The 21288-nt window shown below is 40.8% G+C and overlaps 1 protein-coding gene across 1 annotated transcript; it reads right to left on the bottom strand. All coding sequences in view use genetic code 11, as the record gives it.

The window, feature by feature from the left end:
* Nucleotides 1-12562: 12562 nt before the first annotated feature.
* On the bottom strand, nt 12563-20579 carry EGR_04421 (cAMP-dependent protein kinase catalytic subunit alpha; the record flags this gene model as incomplete). The annotated part of the gene is made up of 9 exons (XM_024493670.1): nt 12563-12688; nt 14795-14959; nt 16693-16815; nt 18123-18218; nt 19042-19168; nt 19943-20073; nt 20149-20376; nt 20411-20472; nt 20537-20579. 9 exons carry the CDS (start codon nt 20577-20579, stop codon nt 12563-12565), a joined length of 1101 nt encoding a protein of 366 aa, XP_024351991.1.
* Nucleotides 20580-21288: the final 709 nt, after the last annotated feature.

Raw genomic sequence — 21288 nt, 5'->3', positions numbered from 1 at the left:
AGAATGCACGTAGTATACTCCACTTCCCAAGTGAACTGTTTGAAACGTTTACCATCTAAATTCATAGCGACAGCTTCATCTATGCCCCGAAAGCGGTTTTAATACATTCTGCTGCCATTGCAATGGCCAGCAAACAAATGAGAGTGTTTGGAATTAAACGTAAAACGAGTCTTCATACCGTTTTTGGTGCACTCACTATATCATGGTAATTCCGTTTACCGTGAAGCGTTTCTGAAATAAGGCGTGAATAACTCTGATAACGTTGCTGCACTCATAAAACCGAAGTGCCGCAGTAAAGATAAAAATTCAAGTCCATATTGACCTACAGATGTCTAAAAAGTTGAGTCAGATTTCGTGCATACATGTGCAATTGACTTACGTAAGCGTAATTGGTGTACGCAGGGGATGAATCAGACACGTAGAAATTATGCATGAAACGACTTTGCAATGAAAAAGAGACTACATTTTCTTAAAGGTGCCTAAAACAATTAGAGGCGTACATCGCAGGATAAAGCATTGAAGGGACTTGCTATAAAAAAAACGAATTTTCATAAAAAGTTACTTCGTGAAAATAGAAAAGTAATAGTGAAATGTTAATAGGAAATAATTGAAAGCAAAAGATCAAAGTAGAACATTTCCAGAATACCGAATTTAAGCAGTGTGATAATAGGTCATTTCACGCTTAGCGACTTTATTTACAGCCCTAATAGTAGTTTGCCGAGAAATCTGCAAGAGAAACTCAGATACGAGAGGAAACCTGAATTGGAACGACCGCACACTTCCACTGAGACATTTTAATTTCATTAACAAGTACTTTCATGTTACTTCGTGAGAAAATCCGTCACAAAGTTGCAGTTTTCAAAATATCACACCATGAGATGGTACAGAGCTTTTAAAACCATATGTTAACTGTCAAAATTTAAGAACAAAATACATGAATGATCTCAATGCAGAAAAGCGGATATTTGAAGATTGAGTCAGATACGTTGTTTAGTTGTTAAATCAGTAATGATGAGCAGTTACTTGATTATAACCGATTCGATATAAGAGACCCAAATACAAATTTAATCTCACCGAGTACTTCACAAATTATTGATAGTGCACACGCTTTCCAGCACTTCAATGAGATTCTGCGATTTTGAGAAAAGCAATCCTTGAAATCTACTCACTATTGTTTGCCATCATAGAAAGTCACTAAACATGAAATTTGTACAACGCAAGAGAGGCTGAAAATGTCCCTTCTAAGGCCACCTTTGCTACTGCATTGACCATTCTCATAATTTGTTTACCTTCAAAAAGTGACTAGATTAAAACGACTCTAAAAAAGTCCTAAAAACCGGAAGGCAGCGTCTTTCATGTTGTCAAAAAAATGGAAAGCATTATTTAAATTTCATAAAAAAGGAATGACTTTAAGCCGTTGTGATTACAGTGATGAAGCGTTGGATACACCCACACACTCAAAATGCCGAAATTATTCACAACATTAAAGGTAAGAGCCCAAGTGACAGAGTGAACGTTAGGGAGGTGAGGTATCGACACTGCATTATCAACATGTACGGCTATGCGCAGACCTGAAATATAGTGTCTGCGTCATCGGACATTTAACTGTGTGTATGTCTGGGTGACGCATCCAATCATATCCATTTCTTCTGGAAGTAGGGATACCTCTCTGAACCCTAGCCACTCAGAAGAAGTCAAAATTTCGAGAATGTAATCATGACTAAAACGAAGTCCAGCGGCATGTATTACCGCGACATGGAGAAAACTAGTCGGTACACGGACCCAATCGAGCAACAAATTAATTAATCGACTGAGTTCAGTCTTCTTAAGACATTTAAGCATCTATTCAAAGGTCTACCAATGGCAAAGGATCATCCACCAGCCCTACTTCTCATGGCAAAGGTTCTGCCTATGGGATACAGACCCGACTCACTGAAAGTGTGAAATGCCATTTCTTTGGATAAGAGCATTTGATGGTATTATAAACGGTGACTTGTAACAATAATACGTCCTAACAATATAACATAAACACGAGTTGTCCAAACGCATGCTCGATTTTCAGCAAATAGAGTACAAAATAAGCAAAGGCAACTCACTGGGTATATTAGAGCGCCCAGGCACAGCTCTTCGTTTAAGTGGGGCATCATCACTTCTAGATGCGTCCACCTTGCATATCACATGAACTGGGAGCTCAGGAAGAGGAACGCCTATAAACGAAATGGAAGACACGACTGTCAAATCGGAGGTTAACAGGAGTTCCCACACACGCATAAACACAGCACTGCATATGCATTAAGACGAGTGAGGAGTAGACTTGAGCGAACATCGTTGCGTAAACGAGTGCACGACTGGCAAAACTTGCCACGGTCCAGCTTATTAATTCAACCAGCATGGTAAGGAGTAGCACCTAATCCTACCCGAACGCAACAAAGCGTTTTCAAAACCACTGAAGGCGAAAAAGCCATTTCTAACCGAAAGTATTTGAGTCCATGAATGGCTTTCATGTGATCAAAACCCAAGTATGCAGACACGGGGAGAAATTATTAATGAGGCGCGTGTAAATGAAGTGAGCCTCATGCAAGAAGTGAAAAGGCGGTAGAGGGCAAACTCTGGGAGAAGGAGTATTAGGAGAGGGAAGGATTGAAACGAGGACGAAGCTTGGCAATGAGTGGGTCTATTGATAGGTTGGTTGTTAAAAGCGAAGCCTTGAGCGAGAGCTAATACCACCACCACTACCATTTAGCCCACTTCCACAGATGGCCCAGGTGAGATGAGATCGCATGACATGCTTACCCCTCACTTTGCTAGCATAGGCGATAGTTGGTTCGGCAAAGTGCTGCGAACTCGTGGCCCTTCGAAGCGTTGGTAGACTCGCCTGTCCAGCAGCCTGCCTATCCGTCGGTCGCAAACAGTGGTGTTGCAGTGGCTGCTGCCTAGTTGCACTAACAGCTCTGCTCCTGTTCTCGTCAACTACCCGAATTGGGCGCGAGGAAGTGAGGATGATGATGGAAGGGGAAGGCAGATATAAAACTGGATTTAAATGACAGCGATGGGGAACCGGAAAAACAAGCGTATGCTACAATTAACAGCGGCGCCCATGAACCATGGAGCTCTCATACTCCTTTCCCTAAGTTGCTTGCGTGATTGCGCTTTAATGTTTTAGTAGGTTAGACGAGCTTTAAAGCTATCGGACCGTGCACATATGCCTCGGAAAGCAGAACGGCGAACTAAGCGACTGACATTTAACAAAGATCTAGAGTAAGCTTGATGAGAGATAGAGCACCGGTGAACAGTGCAAGTGGAAGGGAAGAAGAGGATGGGGGGAGGTAAGGCGAAGCCAAGTATGCGCGAACACACAAAAAGCCAACTACACAAAAAAGAACAGCACAATCTAAAAGCGCGACAGGCATAGCGGCTGAAAAGTGCTGAGTGAATGAGTGATCCTGATGGCGGTGGTGATCACAGGGAGGATACGCGCGCGTGCTATCTCGAAAGCGGAAGACCTCCCCGGTCTCACTTCCACTCTCTCACCCTCTCCATTCGCATACATGCATCTGAGAAGAAGGAGATCAGAAAAAAGAGATAGGAGCAACAGGAAATTTGCGAAAACTTTGTGTGGTCTTGAGAAATGGATGGGAAGGCATGCACCTTTACAGATGACACGCACATAGGATGTTAAATTACTGAGACTAAAGTGACTGGTGCCGTGGCAAAAAAAAAACACTAACCACCACTCCCACTGCCAGCTGAAACAGTGGTTTTTTTGGCGATTCGTATGGCAGGGTTTGCAGAAACAGCCCGCCTGGGAGTATTGAGAACGGAGTGTTGGTGCTCGAACACTAGCTGCTGATGGTGTTTGCGAATGGGATGATCCTCGGGCAAGAGGTCGGGTTTCACGTACAGCGCGTAGGTTGTGTATAATGAGGACTGGGTAAGAAAGCAGCCGCTATGCCTGCCGTTGAGGTAACTAGCTAGGCGGGCCTCAAAAGCTGCCTGAGAGCGCAAAACAGCCTCATTGGCTCTCGTACAGATGGAACGCGGCGCAGAGCTGCCAAATGCCACTGTGAAGGAGGTGGCCATTCGGTCACCGTTGGCAGAAGACACGACGGTGGTTGGCTTGGAAGGAATGTGGGAGGCACGCATGATGTTTGGCGTTTGACGCAACTGCTCGGAGATGTTTGCTGTGCGATCACGATTGCGTTGAAGCAGTGTTTGCATATGGTCCTGTGAAAAGTGCATTAAGCCCTTTATCAATCGGTAGATCCCTTGTTGGGATTCAAATCAAAGGCTTTGGAATCACAAATGAGTAAGACAATGGAAAGAAGTCAAAATAAAGTCCTATGTTCATACAAAGTGAGAACAAAGGACAGTGAACCGCGGCATTAAATGTGAATACCAGCAAAAACTGGTGAACAGAGACGAATACTTATAATACTGGTGTTTAAATTGACTAAGAACATATATTTGATCCTACTTCTGCGTTTCGAATGGCACACATTTCAGAAAACAATGGTTTCTTTTATAGATTACAAGAGTGATTACCTAAATGAGGTAAAGCTACTCAGAATTCAAACTGTGCTGTGAAATCTAAACTGAACATATTAGACAACAGAAGTATGAGGAGCCTGAACACGATTAACTCGGGGAAATCAATCTGTATCACCTCTTTCCATCCCATCAACTACTCACCGAAAGGTGTAAATGAGAAATTATGTGGCAAATGTTACCAGTGTTGGAAAAGATAGCACTACCTCTCAGTCTGGAGTCACGAGTTCAAGGTAAATCCTCAAAAAAATCAATAATAAGGTTAAAACGATTTTAAAGAAACAATAATCGTAATCAACCACAAGCAACTTAGGACAAGAAGCTTATTATTGGGAGATAAACCAAGGATAAATTCTTGTTAAGCGGACGAAAACAAGTATCAGTAGAATTTAATAAAGTTCAGAAATGCAAATTGGTTTTGGTTAATGGATTTTAATAAACCATTCTCAAAATAACCAATGACAAAAGGTTACTAAAAGTAAACTCATTGAATCTTGCCTCATACGAGCAAGCACATAACAAAACTGAGCGCAGACTGGGGCATGACAACGCAACAGCCGATAAAAACAAGATTAACAAATTATTTCCCTTGGTTCAAAACAGGTGCAAAAATTCACACACCACCGACCTTGTACTGACGTTCAATCTCCTTTTTGGTTTCATGGGCCCTCCTTTGGCGGGCCTCTTCCCGTTGACGCGTTTCTTGAATTCGTCGTTTGCGCTCTTCTCTCTGTTTTTCGCGTTGAGCTTCGGCCCTTTTTTGAGACTCAATCAGCTGCAAGCGACGCTGCTCAGTTCGTTGTTGCTCAACCTCCGCGATGAGCTTCCGGCGCTGTTCTGAAGTTAACCCATTACTAGCTCCATTGATGGATGAGTTGATTGTAGAGAGCTGTTGGGTGGAGTCATTGTTCACGGATATAGGCGGTGCAGAAGCTGGGACATTCTGAGGCGTATTATCCGCTAGAGCAAATAGCAGATACCCGCTATGAAGATGTACAAGTAGCAAGAGCTCCCTAAATACAACCTTGTATAAGAAAAAGCAGTATTCTTAAGTGGAAATGCTAGCTATAAGGCTACCGATAATCGGGTGAAATGCCGGGATGGTTCGCAAATTTACAGCAAAATATTAGAGTTCGGCAATGTTCATGCCCTTATGAGACTAAGCATATAAAATTTTGAAATAACTTGCCATTAGATGAGCTAACAGGTCCTTCCCCTTCTGTCTCGTTTGTAGAAGCGGCAACATTAACCCCGCCGATTTCCGCCATATTATAAGCGCCGGAATCCCTTATACTGAGCGGCTATTTTACAAATTATTATAATTATCCGTGCAGATTTAATTACAACCCCAGATACAAAACTAAATTGCACAGTTTTCAGTTTTAAAATATTAAAACTTCGTGTATTCATAAAAATTTGGAATCCTAGGCTCCAAATAAAAATGGTTTTTAATTAATAGACTTTAAATTTTTTACGGCAGTAATCATGCACTTCACCGCAATTAATCTGTAAAAGCAGTTTAATTAAAGCATCTTGTCGAAGGCAATAAAGGTGGCTACTTATCACCAATGAATAATTTTTTGCAAATTTTGTAGAAATAGCGACAAATAAATTTTCGACCTCTAGCAGCACGCGTGGTTGATTAAACACCCCATAGAACAATAGGTTTTTTGCGCCTTGAATCTTTTTTGAAGTCCTAGTATTTCATACAAATACAAGGGGCCTACATTTAACGCGTGATACCTCCGTAATTACAGTCGGTAAAGGTTGAAGAACTCCATATGTAAATTAAGGTTAAATAAGTTGAAGATAAACATAGAGGACTAATTGGAACAGGTGAAAATCACTGTAATACAATCCAAAACCAATCTAATCATTTGTTGACTTGTCGATATTAATATTAGTGGTAATTCTATTATTTTTGCCATCCTTCGAAGTAGACCAGAGTTCCAAACGCACATACCCCTAACCTGGAGTTCGTGCATTAACGATTATCAATAAGTATCCCCTTATCAAATCAGGCCCATAACCTAAAGAACAGAGAGTAAGATGCACCTATTACATTGATGGCAGGGCCGGCGGAACTGCTCCCTTTTTGACGATGCCATATATTTCAAAGATTGGCCTAAAATCATCATAGTTATCCTCCATCCCTATTCCCGACGTTGGATAATGCCTTAGGTCCTCATGCATTCCCCATAAACCCGTTTTCTTCCGCAGTAGACGCAGACATCACTCCTGACACCGAATCGGAACATTGCTGCATCACATTGCCTTACCTCGTCATCGAATAGGAAGATCAGATACTTGACAGAGACTTTCTATGGCGCTACTAAAAAGTGGGGATGACGAAGAGTGTGCCAGAGACCTCCAACTTTTAGCATTACAAGCTTTTTGTGGCTTACCCCCTAAACGGGGCCGCTTAATGCATCATCGTCCATTCCGAATATGGAGTTTGACCGCTGGTTGTAATTGAGAAGCCCTTCAGCATGAAGACCAACTCTCTCGGACAGCTAGTCAAGTTCACAACTAGGGAAGGTTTGGAGCTGCTTATGACCTAGCGGTACAACATTTCAAGTCAATGATCAAACCAAACACCCTTATATGGTGACGCATAGAGTTATGCTCCAAGATCACGTGACCCGCCCTTTTCCCTATCCTGATTTCTTCCAAACAATTCCCATTCATTTTTGCAAACTCCAGACAAACCAGAAGGACGACCACGCAATTTCCTTTTTATCTCGGCGCAGCTAGATCAATAATAAAGCTTCAGGTTTTCCCCCGCCCTTTGTCACAAGATTAGGATTGTTTCGCCGTCGACAGGATTATGCTTGGCAGAGGGAAAGGAGATAGTAGTGAAAAAATGGATAACGGAATTTATTAAATGTCTAGAACTGGCTTGGGAAGTGATTTTTAGTGCCAGTTTTTACGTAACGCCAAAGCCGTCCCAAATTTTGTGGAAGGTACCTTCTCTTCCCACAAAGACACAAAAGCCAATACAGCCTTTTTGTTACCAAAGAAAGACGCTAATGACAATTACAACGTTCTCTTCGAGGCCACAGCCATACCCACGAACAGCCTAGATGACCTCTTCACGCAGGTAACTCCTGTCGTCGATGACAAAAGAGAGGAACTTCACGAGCTGCAGACTAAGTGTGCGGATATATTCTCCTAGTAAGGGGTTAAGCTGGGACAAACAAATATCGTGAAGCATACGATAGATAACAGCGAAGCTAGGGTCATCTGGCAACCACCCGGACATATACCACCTCCTCTGCTAGAAGTGATGAATCTGGATGAGGTCATAAAAGCATTTAAGGCACCATGGGTAAATGTGAACGAGTGAACTCGACTGCTGTGCGTCGACTATAGGAAATTGAAAGCAATAACGAAGGAGGGCGCCATCCCATTACCCCACATAAAGGATTTGTTTGACTCTCTACACGGATTAAAGTTGTTCTTCATCCTAGATTTAAATTGGGATACTGACAAGTGGAAGTGGCAGAAAAAGAATAGCAAGAATGCAGCTTTCATATCGCCAAACAATGCTCTCCGGACACCGCAACGCAGCGGCCGCCTTCCAACACCTGATGCAAACAGCATTAATTGGTTTATTCCCAAAGCACTGTAAAATCTACCTCGATGGCATTCCCGTTTGTGGTAGAGATATTTAGGAGGATAACACCAAACTGAGACTAGTGTCGGACCGTCTGTGAGACGCAGAATTGACCCAGAACCCAAAAAATGCTGTTTTCTGCAGCTCTCTGTCAACTACTTGGGAAATATTGTCCTGTCCGATGGGATAACAGTTACTGATGGTTGTACAAAGTAAGTAAGGATATGCGCTACACCAAAAATCAGACGGGACTCCGTAGTTTCCTAGGTTAGACAAGCTACTATAGGTTTTGCTGAGATCGCAAGTCCACAGTATAAATAAACGGAAAAGCAGGCGAAAAAGAATTTTAAGTGGGCACAAGAGCAAGATGAAGCGTTTTAAGCACCGAAGCAAACGCTTTGCTCCGCACTGATTTTAGGATCACCCAATCTTGAAGCAAAACGCCCACCGCTTGTACTGGGTTCCGAGGCTAGTGATGGAGCCTTGGGTGGTGTACTCTCACAAAGGACAAAGAAGTAAAGGAACACGTCGTCGCTTACGCGCGTACCAGACACAGCAACAAAGTGGGAAGTGCAACGCAGCTTGAGCTGTTCATTATCTTCACAATGGTTAGGCAATTCATACCACTTGACGGCGAGGAAGTTCATAGTGAGAACGGATCATTAGGCGCCCACCTGGTTAAAACAATAAACAAGCCAGGCTGCCGGTACGAAGACCTGAAGCAGCAGGATTTTACAGTACAGTTTGGGAAAGGAAATACGCATGGTAATGCAGACGCTTTGTCTTGCAGCTTATTCCTGGCAGAAGCAGGCAATGTTGTAGTCCATATCATGTTCTTGAGCAAACCTACTAAACGGCACTGGAGGAATACGTAGAGTACCGATTCCGACACGGCTCTGGTATACGAGAGCTTCCCTAGATCTTCCTATAAACCCACAGCCAAAGAGATGAATTCGTGGAGCAAGACGGCCAGATGGACCTGGCAAGAATGGTAGAAACTCTCTCTGGAGGATAAGGTTTTATGGTGTCAAGAAGACGTCGAATCTTCTAAGCGTCTAGTGGTCCCTGGCTCACTAGCATAAACAATTCCTCAAGAATTGCACGAGCGACCCGGCCACGTGAGTGAAAAGGAGATACTTGATGGCTCGAGCAAAAGATACTAGTGGCCTTCGCTCACCCTGGACACAAGTGATTTCTTCCTAACCCACGTCGCTTGAAGTATTTTTAAAAGGCCTCACCCAACAGTGATTCCACCACTCCAGCCCATGCCCACAGGGTTCCCAAGGGAAAAACCGATGTATTCTGGTTATGATGGACCGCGTTACGAAAATAGCTGGGGCAAAACCCATGAAGACACAAGACACTGAAACGGTTGCTTTATTTTTCTTCAATCTGTGGATTTGTCAGCATGGACTCTCCGAATCGGTTCATAACAATCAAGGCCTTAATTTCAAAAGCTGACTCTTTACTGAACTATGCAAGACCTTCCAGATTTCAAATAAATGCACGGCACCTTAGCATCTACAAGTCAATGGACAGGTGAGAAGAACGAGTCGTACCTTGATTCGACTACTGAAGGCCTTCACTAAAGATATACAACCGGATGACTAGGATTTAAGTCTAGGACGTGTCTTCCTCGCGTACAGAGCTACAATCCATACATCAACGGGCGTTTTACCGTTCAAGATGCTTACAATTTGTGAAATGGAAGTGCCTTCTGATATCTTCCTACCAAATATGGAAGCAGCTACCAACAATGCCCCAGAGTACGTACCGCACCTGAAAAAAGGCATAAGAAAATTTTTCAACATCGCACGCAAACACCGCTGCCATATACCAGGCAGAAGAACTATGGTGAGAAACACAGTGGGGAATAACGTCTACCGAGAAGGAGACTTAGTGCAACTATACGGACGGATCCCCCACCTGGAATACACCGCAAGTTCCACCATCTGTGGAGCAAAGAGGCATTCCGAATGATGAAAGTCATCTCACCTAGAAACTACTTCGTCCGCAACGCACAACTCCGTACTCAACCAATCACCGTTAGCCACAAGGTGCGACGAAGATGAGGTTTACAAACATCTGCTATCTAAGATGTGTATTGAACCATTTTATCATGTTACCGAAGATGAGGCATGCACAAAAGAGCTCATTTATACCTCTGTCCTTGGTGGAATTCATCAGAAGTCTGGACTGGGTTCGGAAACACGAAAAGTTGGATTTTAGTGTTCAAAGTGATCGCGTATTAACTACTCCTAAGGCATATTTTAGCTCAAAATACACCTTTCTATTTGCATAATAAAAACCCTGTCAATGAGTAGAATATTTGCCCTGGTTGTAGAAAATGCGTGCTTGTTTCCGAGATAATAAAAGTTTTAAGCAACCTTGAATTAGGAAATGATCAGAAGACACTAGTAAACTACGGTTTTAAAACTATTGTTAATGAAGATAGGCGGTCAAAGAATACTAGGTTTTTTTGCGAAGCGAAGGAAAGACGGAGCAGTTTTTGAGCCGACTTCATTTCAACAGTCATCGAGTAGAAACTTCTAGAGCTATTATTTGTGGTGGGATAAACAAAAACGGGAACATTTTTAATGAACTTCCGTTCGTGGTTGGAGGCAATAATAGGCATATTTGTTACCTAACGCTGTAAATCATAGGGTTGATGATATTTGTAAATTGGCTGGATTCTATTAAGAAAATAAGGCGTTGTACGCCCTTACCAGTGTTCACCACCATAAAAATTCAAAAATTGACCCAATTTCAGCATTCCCATTTTATACATTATAAAACTTTGGTATCCAAAATTCCCCATGCATTCATCAAAAAGAAATTAAAAGAAGTCGATCGAGGAAGATAGAACGATGTATGTTCCACCGTTCCTTTTCGGGATATGATGATTCTCCTATACCTAGCCCATTACTTTAACCTTATTTGCCAGTCAAATGATCGTTACGATGCTTTGTAGGGCATTTAAATAGGGATCTGTTGTCCATTAAGTAGAAACAAACCGAAAATGGTCCCCACTCTGAGAAGTTGATGAATAACATGCTAATGATCGGTAGTTACTGATTTGATAAATAGGCAAATACGCTTCGATATAGCTGGAAGCCTGTTAAGCATTTCTAGTGGTTATTCAAGTCCTTTGCTGGATTCAACTAGAGATTGAAAGCCTTGCATCAAAATGTCTTTTTGTTCCAAGGTAAATTTATTAGTGGAAGCATTTCTAAAAAACTATTGCCGTTTCGAATGCCAACGTAAAACAACGTACGAATCCGTACTTCATAACAGTGAAGTTTTTAACAGTCAGCCGAATATTAAAATTGGTAACGCTGCATTATATTTATTATATTTTAAAACTACATTATGCTGTCCTTCATAAATTCCATTTAGATAGCAAACATTTCCAACACAAAGTTATTAAGCATTTTCACTGTTTGCTTGCCAAATCGTAGAAAGCGCGAGTTATGCAAAAATAACATGTTGCGAGCATCGATAATATAACTGCTCATTACACACTACATTTTTGGGAGCCTTTAAAGCGATTGTTGTTAGGGTCTTGAATCGACTGCTGAAAACAGAAGTCATTTGAGCTATGAGCAGTGAACAATTTGCAGTATAACCATTTACATTTCTTTATTTTGGTAGCATGACCATAAAAATACTGCCGAATGACATTTGTGAACGGGACTATTTAGGAAGCAGGGCACCCAATTGTTGACATCCATGTCAAATACATTCAACATATAAAGGCGAAACTGATAATAACTTATGATTCAAACAGCTACCCCATCTTCAATTATGATGTGAATACATGGGAAAGAGGAGAAGGAAAAAAGGGCATGAAAGTAAGAAGTTAAATACCATATTGAGAAGATAGTGTAAGCAAAATTGAGGAGGGGGAAAAACTACCAGTAGTAGTACCCGAAGACAATCGATGAGATCGAGTTAGTAAGTGAGAAGTATATACAACAACTATCATAGCGAAGCGTGAAAGGATTAGCAATGGAATCTTTGTCTCCAAGCACAACATACGAACCTAAACACCGAGAAAGAGTATGATAGTGAAGGATGGCATGCTGGTATCTACGACTTTAACGGATGAGGGAGCGAGATTATAATCCTGCGCGCATATGCGACATACCATTGTAAACAGTATGTCCGCTTTTTTGTTCGCCTAGTTGTTGTGTTTTTATCTAAGTAGGCGTTGCAAAGGAGCATGTAAATGCACGAAACGCATCAGGCATAGTAGCTGTAGACATTCACACCTATAGTAAACACGTGAAGAAGCACCCATTGAATTTTTGGATGGTGGAAGTGGGTGAGGAATAACGATCAAGGAAGGAGAAAGGCCGAGAGAGGTCCATATAAGCGTGCTAAAACGCGCAGACTTGCGCATTAAAAGTCGGCAAAGTCCTTGGCGCACTTCTCCGTTGCTGATATACGCAGTGGTTCCTCTTCGTATTCGTCAAAGTTGTCGGCGTCACCGGGACCTTTGCACTTGGGCACAAATGGCGCCTCAGCCTTTGGAGAAAAAGACACGTATTTACCACATATCTCACTATGCCTCTGACGTCTCAGTCATTTATACGTTCAGAAACTTTATTCAGACCCCCCATGGGGGCACGGTATGTTATGTCTAAGGCCAAGTATACTTTAAATCTGTGGGTCAAATTAGCTCCATGGCAAATAATTGCTTAAAGTGCTAGACGACACTCTATCCTCTACTTATCTATGCTAAAAGGTGGGGAAGTAACCCAGAGAGATGGCTAACCAGCATCGCAATTGCTGTAGGGCTTTGTGAGAAAATCAAAGTGCTACATATGAAGGCAACAGAGACTTATGCAACTAGCAGCTATACCCTTCCTTCAGATGTTCAATTTTTTAACGAAAGAAGGGGAGGATATGAAGGCATGAATCCCTCAATGGATCATGGAAACCGAGAAGCCAAAAACAATATTTAAAATGAAACAATTGAAACACTTATTTTAGCAATAGATTCAGTCTGCTAGAATCTACATCCGATTCCCTTTAATCCGTCTTTGCGTCGAAAAGCTAATTTTATTCGTGATAAGATCAGATGAGCTTTAAAAGATGAATAAGAAGAAGATCAAGGATAAATGATCCTTATGTAAGTATACAGATTATCCGAGCATTTTTCCTGCAATGATTACGGGGCATCCTTCAAATGAAGCAAGCACGATAGCCGAATTCCATGCTATGGCAGCTTCTCATAAACCTGGCCAATAAAGTGTTCACTCATATTCTAATCTCGAAAAGAGGAAGAGGTGTTAAGGAAAAGTTTTAAGACCACTCAGGGACTATTTTCAAAAACAAATACTAAATACATATAAGTATGAATTATTATGCCAATATCGATTAGTGAAAAGAGAGTTGTTTTAACTTCGCAATTTCTTATACTCATTAGAGTCAAAAACGAATGAAGACGTTGGTAATATCCAGGATCTACTAAAATGCGAATAAGGGGAGTTTTGAGGTAGATGCTATGTGGCACCTAACTGCAATAATTGTTGCATTTTAAATTGCTCTTTTAGTGCAAAAACCGCGCCTCTAAGAGGGTGCGACTCGAACGAGAAACACTGACAACTCGAACACCCTCAAAAGATGGCATTAAAAGGAGTCCAATCTGTATATTGGAGGTGTTAGCGAGGATTTTAATGGGACAGATACGAAACCTACCACCTTTCCATTGAGCATAAAATTCTAGCACAGATGAGATTTTAAAAAACTCCCGAAGGACTGAATAGCGTCAGGCATCAGAGTTGCAAAATGTTGCAAGATAATATATCATAGATTATTAAAAGCAAACACCCAGAGGAAAATCGGATTAGCGCAAAACAACCAATGCATAAACAGAACAGGTTGCATTTTAAGGGCAATTTAAAAATGTGGAGAAATTAAAAGTGAAGTGATGAGAAGGAGGATATTGATACATTTGATTTGATACATCAGCTGATATCAAATGAGAGAAAAAGGGTAAAATAGTTGGCAAATATGAAATCATTGGTTCTGAAAACACTATATTTCTAAGTTATTGAAGCCGAATTCGATTTGATAAACCTTAGATATCGGCGATGAATAGAGCAATAAAGTTACATAAAAGCCCTACTCTAAGAGACGCAACAAATCGTTAAATGAACTCCCGTAACAACTAAAAAGTAATAGTGGTGTTAATTAAAGCAAGTAAACTCGTGTAAGAGTTCCGTGCATGCGCTCATATTAAACAAAGACTCCTTTGATAAAGGGGGTCATGTGCAAAGAAATGGCCAGAGGACTTTAGTGCCTAATGCAAGATTGGACTGAAATTGAGAGAGAGTTTCTGTTGAGCAAAACTCACAAAAGCATATAGAAAAGCAAACGTGCAAGTTCTAGTGTTTCCAGAGGGTCCGAGTGAAATTTAAATATTAGACAGCATAAAGGCACTTTTTTGCAAAAAACGACCACTAATATAGTTAAGACCAACTATGAAAAATAACGACGATTACCAGGTGCAATCAAAAAGAGCATATCCATCCAACCATATCCACTGCAATTGATTCGAAAGCTGATGCAAATGCGAGATAAGCAGCGAATTCGATGAAATCAAAGGGGGACAAAACTGATGCTCACCTCACACTTGTAGATAACAAACCAATCTGTGGAAGCAAACCATTTGTGGTTTTTGATGTCATTGACACCATTCTTCAGGTTGCCATAGCGCTTTGTCAAGTCCACTTGAAGCAAATTGCGAAGTAGATCCTTCAGGTCCGAGCTGAAGTGTGACGGGAATCGAACCTGGAGAGTGAAACGCTGGTGTGAGACCATCCCTTTTCAATTTAATGGAAAACTATGAAATTATATTTTAAAATGCAAAAAGTAAAACGGACTTTCAGAAAGATCTGTTAGAAGCAAGAGTTCATCGAATTTGGTCGAAGTACAAAAATCTAGATTTCAAAAACATGAATTTCCTTAATACAACGCTTAACCAAACGTAAAAAGCAGAATGGAGCATCGAAAAAAGACAGTCTATATTAGTTTCGTTTTTGGTCGAAATGTTGCTAAAAATCAGCCAAATTAGCCGAAAAGCACTCAAATGGAACTTTTGTTTTGGCAGATCGAAGGGTGCCTAAGATGGGTAAAGAAAACAATCGAGGTGGAAACTTACAGCACAAGAATAGTATTGGTTAGCAGACAAACTTAGACAATAACATGAGGGTAAATGAGTGTAGAGACAATGTTTACATCATCGACTATCGTGCCAAAACAGTTAAGCTTGTAATTATGTGTTAATCTTCCACAGCCACAGCCGCTAATGAGTTGCTTCCTTGCACAAAATTCTCATATTTTAATTAAGATACCTGCTTCGTACAGCCAAAGTGTATGAAGCGTTGGACCGTATGGCGACAGTACTGGCATTAATTTTTGCATGAACACAGTAACTGTGCCAACAGGAGACTACAGTTGAAATGACGTTATCGTGGCATACGGTGCAGAATAGCTGTGCGACGTCTGGGTAACAAATGCGCCTTTTTTCAGCAGGAGCGAATGGATAAAACGCTTCAATGTTTTCAACAATTAATCACTCGGGTAAACGCCTGACCAATAGCTATACAAGCAAGCATAACAGGAGATCCCTAAAGCTGCAAACATACAGGTATACTGGTCAGCAGGCATCCCATCAACAATGCGGAGCACGTTCTTGACTGAACATAAGTTATATTGAGTTGTGTTAAGGTTAAAGGCGGTGGCCTTTTACAGACCAGTACAGGAATTCAAAGCAGACTTGAGTGGATACGTTCTTAAGACAACTTCGAAACAATGGAGCATTAATGATAAAATGGACTTTGCTGATAAACCTCCATATAATCTCTCCATAATACTGCAGCACACTTGACCGATGTAAACAATTGTTCACTCTTTTAGATGTAACGCATAAACCTTATAGCACGTTAAAAAATGTTGGGTTTTAAGTATGGTTTGGAGGTGAAGACAAATTTACTCAGTTATGTAGTAAGCCATTTAATCAGTGCAACCCGTAAGAAGAAAGAATAACGAAGAAGCAAAAGCATGCATTGTGTAGTGACTTCAAGTCTTAGAGCAAGTTGCCGAATTGTAGAACTCATTGGTCAAGTTGTACTAGCAAATAAAGCAGTGTAAATGGCAATACAGAAAATACCGTTATACTCTATTAGCATTATGTGGATACCCAAAGCGAACAGGATTCTTTGCCCTAATTTACATCAACGGCAATAAAGTACTGAAAACCGACGTTTCATTAAGATAAGAAATCATACACCTTAAAATAAGTCTGAACCTGTAGTTAGATTACTAAAAATCCTATGAAGAAATACTTAGACCATAGTAAATTCAATGCTTCAAAGTACCAAAACTGATCTTAACCAAAATCTCTCGAGAAACGCCAAAAACAATTGGGTGATTAACTTTTAAACAATCTGACCAAGCAATAGACCAGAGGGATTTTTGCCCCTAATTAGTTAATTGGAAGATGGAAAAACGGGGAAACATACCTTTCCAGAGACAATCTTTTCATAAATTTGAATGGGTTGGTCGGCGTAAAAGGGTGGGTAGCCAGCAGCCATCTCATAAACCAACACCCCCAAAGCCCACCAGTCAACTGCTTTATTGTAGCCCTAAAGAAAGCAAATTCAGAGCTTCCTTGTTTACAAAAAATAGGTTACCTAAAGGAACAGAAACCGAACTTTCAGTGGATACTTCATTCCTGGTAGGTTATCGAAGATACGCGCTTCTTTTGATGTTATTTGCCGAACAGGCTCCCAGAAAATTTTCATGCGATTGCGAAAATGAGCAGCATGACGTGAAACAAATGGTTACTAAACAACTCAATTTCCAAGAAGAATTCCAATGTTTGCAGTAAATTTGATGTCATTTACTAGAAGGCTCGGCACAAGTTGAATCTGTTTACACACTCGATTAGGCATAAAGAGGCGGTATGGATACTAAAATCAACCAAATCATTCAGTTTGGTCCAATAAAACACACTTATTATGATGTTGTAGTAAACCTTGGGACGTTTACCCATTATTAGCTTAGGAAAATAGACTGAACCTCGCTAAACACCTAATCTTAATCAATGTTCCAAGTGTTCTTCTGGAATATTCCTCATTTTTATAAGTTTCAATTAGAGCAAAGATTTAACGAACTTGCAACCAAGTACGGAATCAAGATTATGCCATCAGCATGTAACGCATCCAGGGATTAGTAACCGAAATTTCTTAAAATGTAAATGCATCGCATGTACGACATTGAGAAAACGTGTGTCCGAGACTAAAATTCGCTTATTTTTTCCACCGGCGGGGGCAGTGTTAGCAGCAACGGCACTATTAGACGTTTGCGCGTACACGCGCGCGGCCGATCAGCTGATTGGACAGCCGGAGTAGACGTTCGCGTGTACGTGTGGGTTGTGGAACAGACAGGCGACGGCTGACCTCGCATGTACGCGTGCGCACGTGCAATCCTAATCGACCATGGATTCGCGCAACCGCCCTTGCAGAAATCGATGAAAAACTGCACGCACCCGTGCACTTGCGCATTGGCATGTGCGTGTGTATATGCTAGCTTGTGCACGCGCGCACGCACGCTTGATCCCCACGCTATCTCCGGTGTATAGCGTGTCACGGCTCTTTTACCACTCTTTTTAGGGCAACCATCCTTGCAGTTACCGCATAGACCCCATTTTCTCACCACTAAAGTGACTAAGATGCAACGTGTTATAAGGAAATCCATTTAAATATTTCCACTTTAGCCACGTTTATTTGAAATTATTAAGGAATAACTTCAAAAAATTCTGATAAAGGATGATTAATGGAACAAAATAAAACTCATTAACAGCGTATGTCTAGAATAAAGAGACCGGCGGACGCCCATGGCTACAACAGCCAAAAGGAAACGGTTAGCAAGTGACAGAAATTATGCTTACCTTGCTTAAAATGATCTCAGGAGCTAGATATTCAGGAGTACCGCAAAGAGTCCAAGTTCGTCCTTTTACTCGTTTGGCGAAACCGAAATCCGTTATCTATAAAAGGATAGAAAAGTAGTGGTAAAAAACAATAGAGAAGTACTACAAATAACCATAGCCTAGGTAATGTCCATGCCAAACGACCTAACACTATGGCAACATTTTTGGCCTTACTGTCAGGTCAAACGTGGTCCAGAAGGCAAACAGGCCAAGCGTGTGTGCACGCATCGACTGCAGGTTTCGTCACCGCAGTTATTGCCTCCTAATAGAAATTGCTTCCTAATGTGAGAAGTGAATGGGATCAAAGGAGAACTAATTACCTTTTTGATCTATTATCGATTTGGAATTATAAAGATGAGTATATCTTAAGTACATTTATAAATGCATTTTTTGATTTCTTATTTCAAAAGAGGATGAAGAAGATGGATGAGTATAAATGTTGAAATAATAAGCAAGTGTATTGGAAGTAGTATATTGCTCAGATCTCCACTCATCTATATAAAAATTTTTAAAATTAATTTTTGTGAGCCAAAAAAATGTTCAGCTGCTAAGCTGGGTAACTGGTGTATTAATTTTAAAACTTCGTCACACTATGGATAACAGATCCAAAAATACAGAAACTTCAAATTGAAATATCTACAAGGAGACTAAATTTTGGTAAATTCCATACTTATGCTCTGATGACCTCGCTAAGACAATGGTCAGCATACAGTTGGTGGATCATGTATGAAGCTGTAAAACAAAGTGCTTTAAACATTCAGAAGTTGTAAAATATCATAACACGACCTATGGTTTCGTTATCAGAAACATGAATTCACTCTAGGGGTCCTCTCTTATCTGAGGAAACACTCAAGAATCCGATAATGAACTCTGAACTCACCTTAAGATAACCACGTTCATCGATAAGGATGTTTTCGGGTTTGAGATCGCGATACACCAATTCGAGGTGATGCAAATACTCAAAGGCCAGAACTACTTGGCTAGCATAGAAGCGTGCATGACTTTCACTAAAACAAAGTGGCATTCAGGATAGCAGTCGATTCATTTTAACAACCGAATGAGGTTAAAGCAAAGCCGTTATTCATATGAGATGGTGTCCGTGTAAATAGTGTAGGAGGACGTCAGGATGGAAATGGTGAATAAACTTCAACGGGGCCACTCAAATAAACCAAACTCCAATATGAATTTCCATTGCTATTTGCAGGTAGTATCAATAGAACCAGGTCAACTTAACACTGTTATATCGTATCAGCAACGGATTTTACTCATGGCAGATCCATTTCTTATATCACGGGACTCTGGTCACTATGGCCGAAAAATTAAGCAGTCCATATGGCTTAAACGCAACTTTTATGGCCCTTGATCGTCAAAGTAACATATAAATAGATAACTACAGGGCGCTTACAACCTGGAAAACCCAATGAAGTAAGATTAATGTTGTGCAATTTAAAAAAGGCATAAGCACATTCGACTTTAGTAAAACCAAATAATTTCTCATTGTTAGTTGGCAGCTAAAATATGATGAAACATAAAGTCACGTATAAAAGAGACAATCACTCTTGACAAAGCTGCAATATTTTTAGGAGTAAGATTTCAATGCGTTGAAACGCTATCGGTTGAGGTGGCTTTGAATAGTGGTTATGGATATAAGTTAGAAACAAACGTACTGACTAGAAAAGGAGCAAACAATAATTTTGAATAATCCAAAATTGCTTCTCAGTCCCAGTTTCAGACTGCAGTAGCAATACTGCATTGATGTAAAAAATGCAAAAACAACCAACGGTGATTGACATGCAGCAACATAGGCAAAGAAATAAACACCAACTCGCCTAAATCGACCGATTTTGCGGAGGTGAGAAAACATTTCGCCGCCATTTATAAAGTCCAGGACCATGTACAAATTGCTATTGTCCTAGAATCGCCAAATAAGCATATATTAGATGCAAGAGCTCTGGAAAACAAATCGAGGAAAAATCGGGGACAATACCTTAAATGAATAGTTCAACTTTACTAGAAAAGGAAAGCAGATGGCTTGTAAAATTCGCTTTTCGTTAAGCGTATGCTCAACTTGCTTTAGCTTCACGACCTTCTGCTTGTCAAGAATTTTCATGGCATAATACGTCTTTTTTGCTTTGTGTTGAACAAGCATGACACGACCGAAGGACCCAGTTCCCAAAGTTTTTATTCTGTCAAAGTCGTCTAGGCAGGCTGTGTTCTAAAGAAAGTAGTTCCGCAAAGCAATAAAATACCTGGGAGGGTTTTTCCCATTTTTCAAGGAATTCCTTTTTCGCATCATCTAAGAACGCCTTAACTGAAAAGAAAAGGAGCGTAAGTTCCAGTATCTAATGAGGGCAAGCATATATTGTCACATCTACCATCTGCTGGTTCGCCCTTTTTGATTGAAGCGGTATTACCCATCAGAATGCAAGTAGTTGCTGAAGCCAATCCAAATCACGCGTGACCTTGAACGCTTATTTGTGGCATAGTAAAACACAAAGACGTGTATTAAATTTGTAGATAATTCGTGAAGTTCTAGACGTTGTTACCTTTCTTTTACAAAAAGCATATGCATGGGGATATAAACAAAATGCCACTGGTCGTTACCATTCAATGTTGAATAGTTGATGCTTGGGCGAAATGTCAAACGAAATTCCTGCACGATTCGAGTAGAGAGCCTAATGAATCAACTTTGGCTGACAACGGAACTTTTAACTGACTTTCTGGAAAGGGCTGAATCTAGAAATGACCTAATGGAGAATATTCACGGCATTTGCTTGCAAACTTGTGCCCAAAGTACTAGTGGCTAAAGCAGCACAAATAAATCAGGATCCACAAATGATAAAGGTTCCATGTTGCATTATTCGACCAAATTGTCACTGATCCGTAATAAAGAACTACAACAACCATGCATCCTCTCCGGACTCGATTTCATTCTTGTAATAACCCTACGACGAATTGTGCCTACCTGTGTTCTAGTTTTCGCCATGTGAGAGGGAATGCTTAAAGTACAAGGCAATATTCGGCAGCAACAAATACTCAACTCCATGTGTAATGTAATCCGTTACAAATTTCGGACTGAATAGACCCTTTTGTACTAATGCCAGTTGGGGTCATAGACTGATAAGTT

This window comes from Echinococcus granulosus, assembly GCF_000524195.1.
Source record: "Echinococcus granulosus chromosome Unknown EG_S00027, whole genome shotgun sequence".
NCBI classification, from domain to species: domain Eukaryota; kingdom Metazoa; phylum Platyhelminthes; class Cestoda; order Cyclophyllidea; family Taeniidae; genus Echinococcus; species Echinococcus granulosus.
The sequence above is the reverse complement of the archived record's forward strand: the minus strand, read 5'-3'. Positions and strand labels throughout refer to the sequence as shown.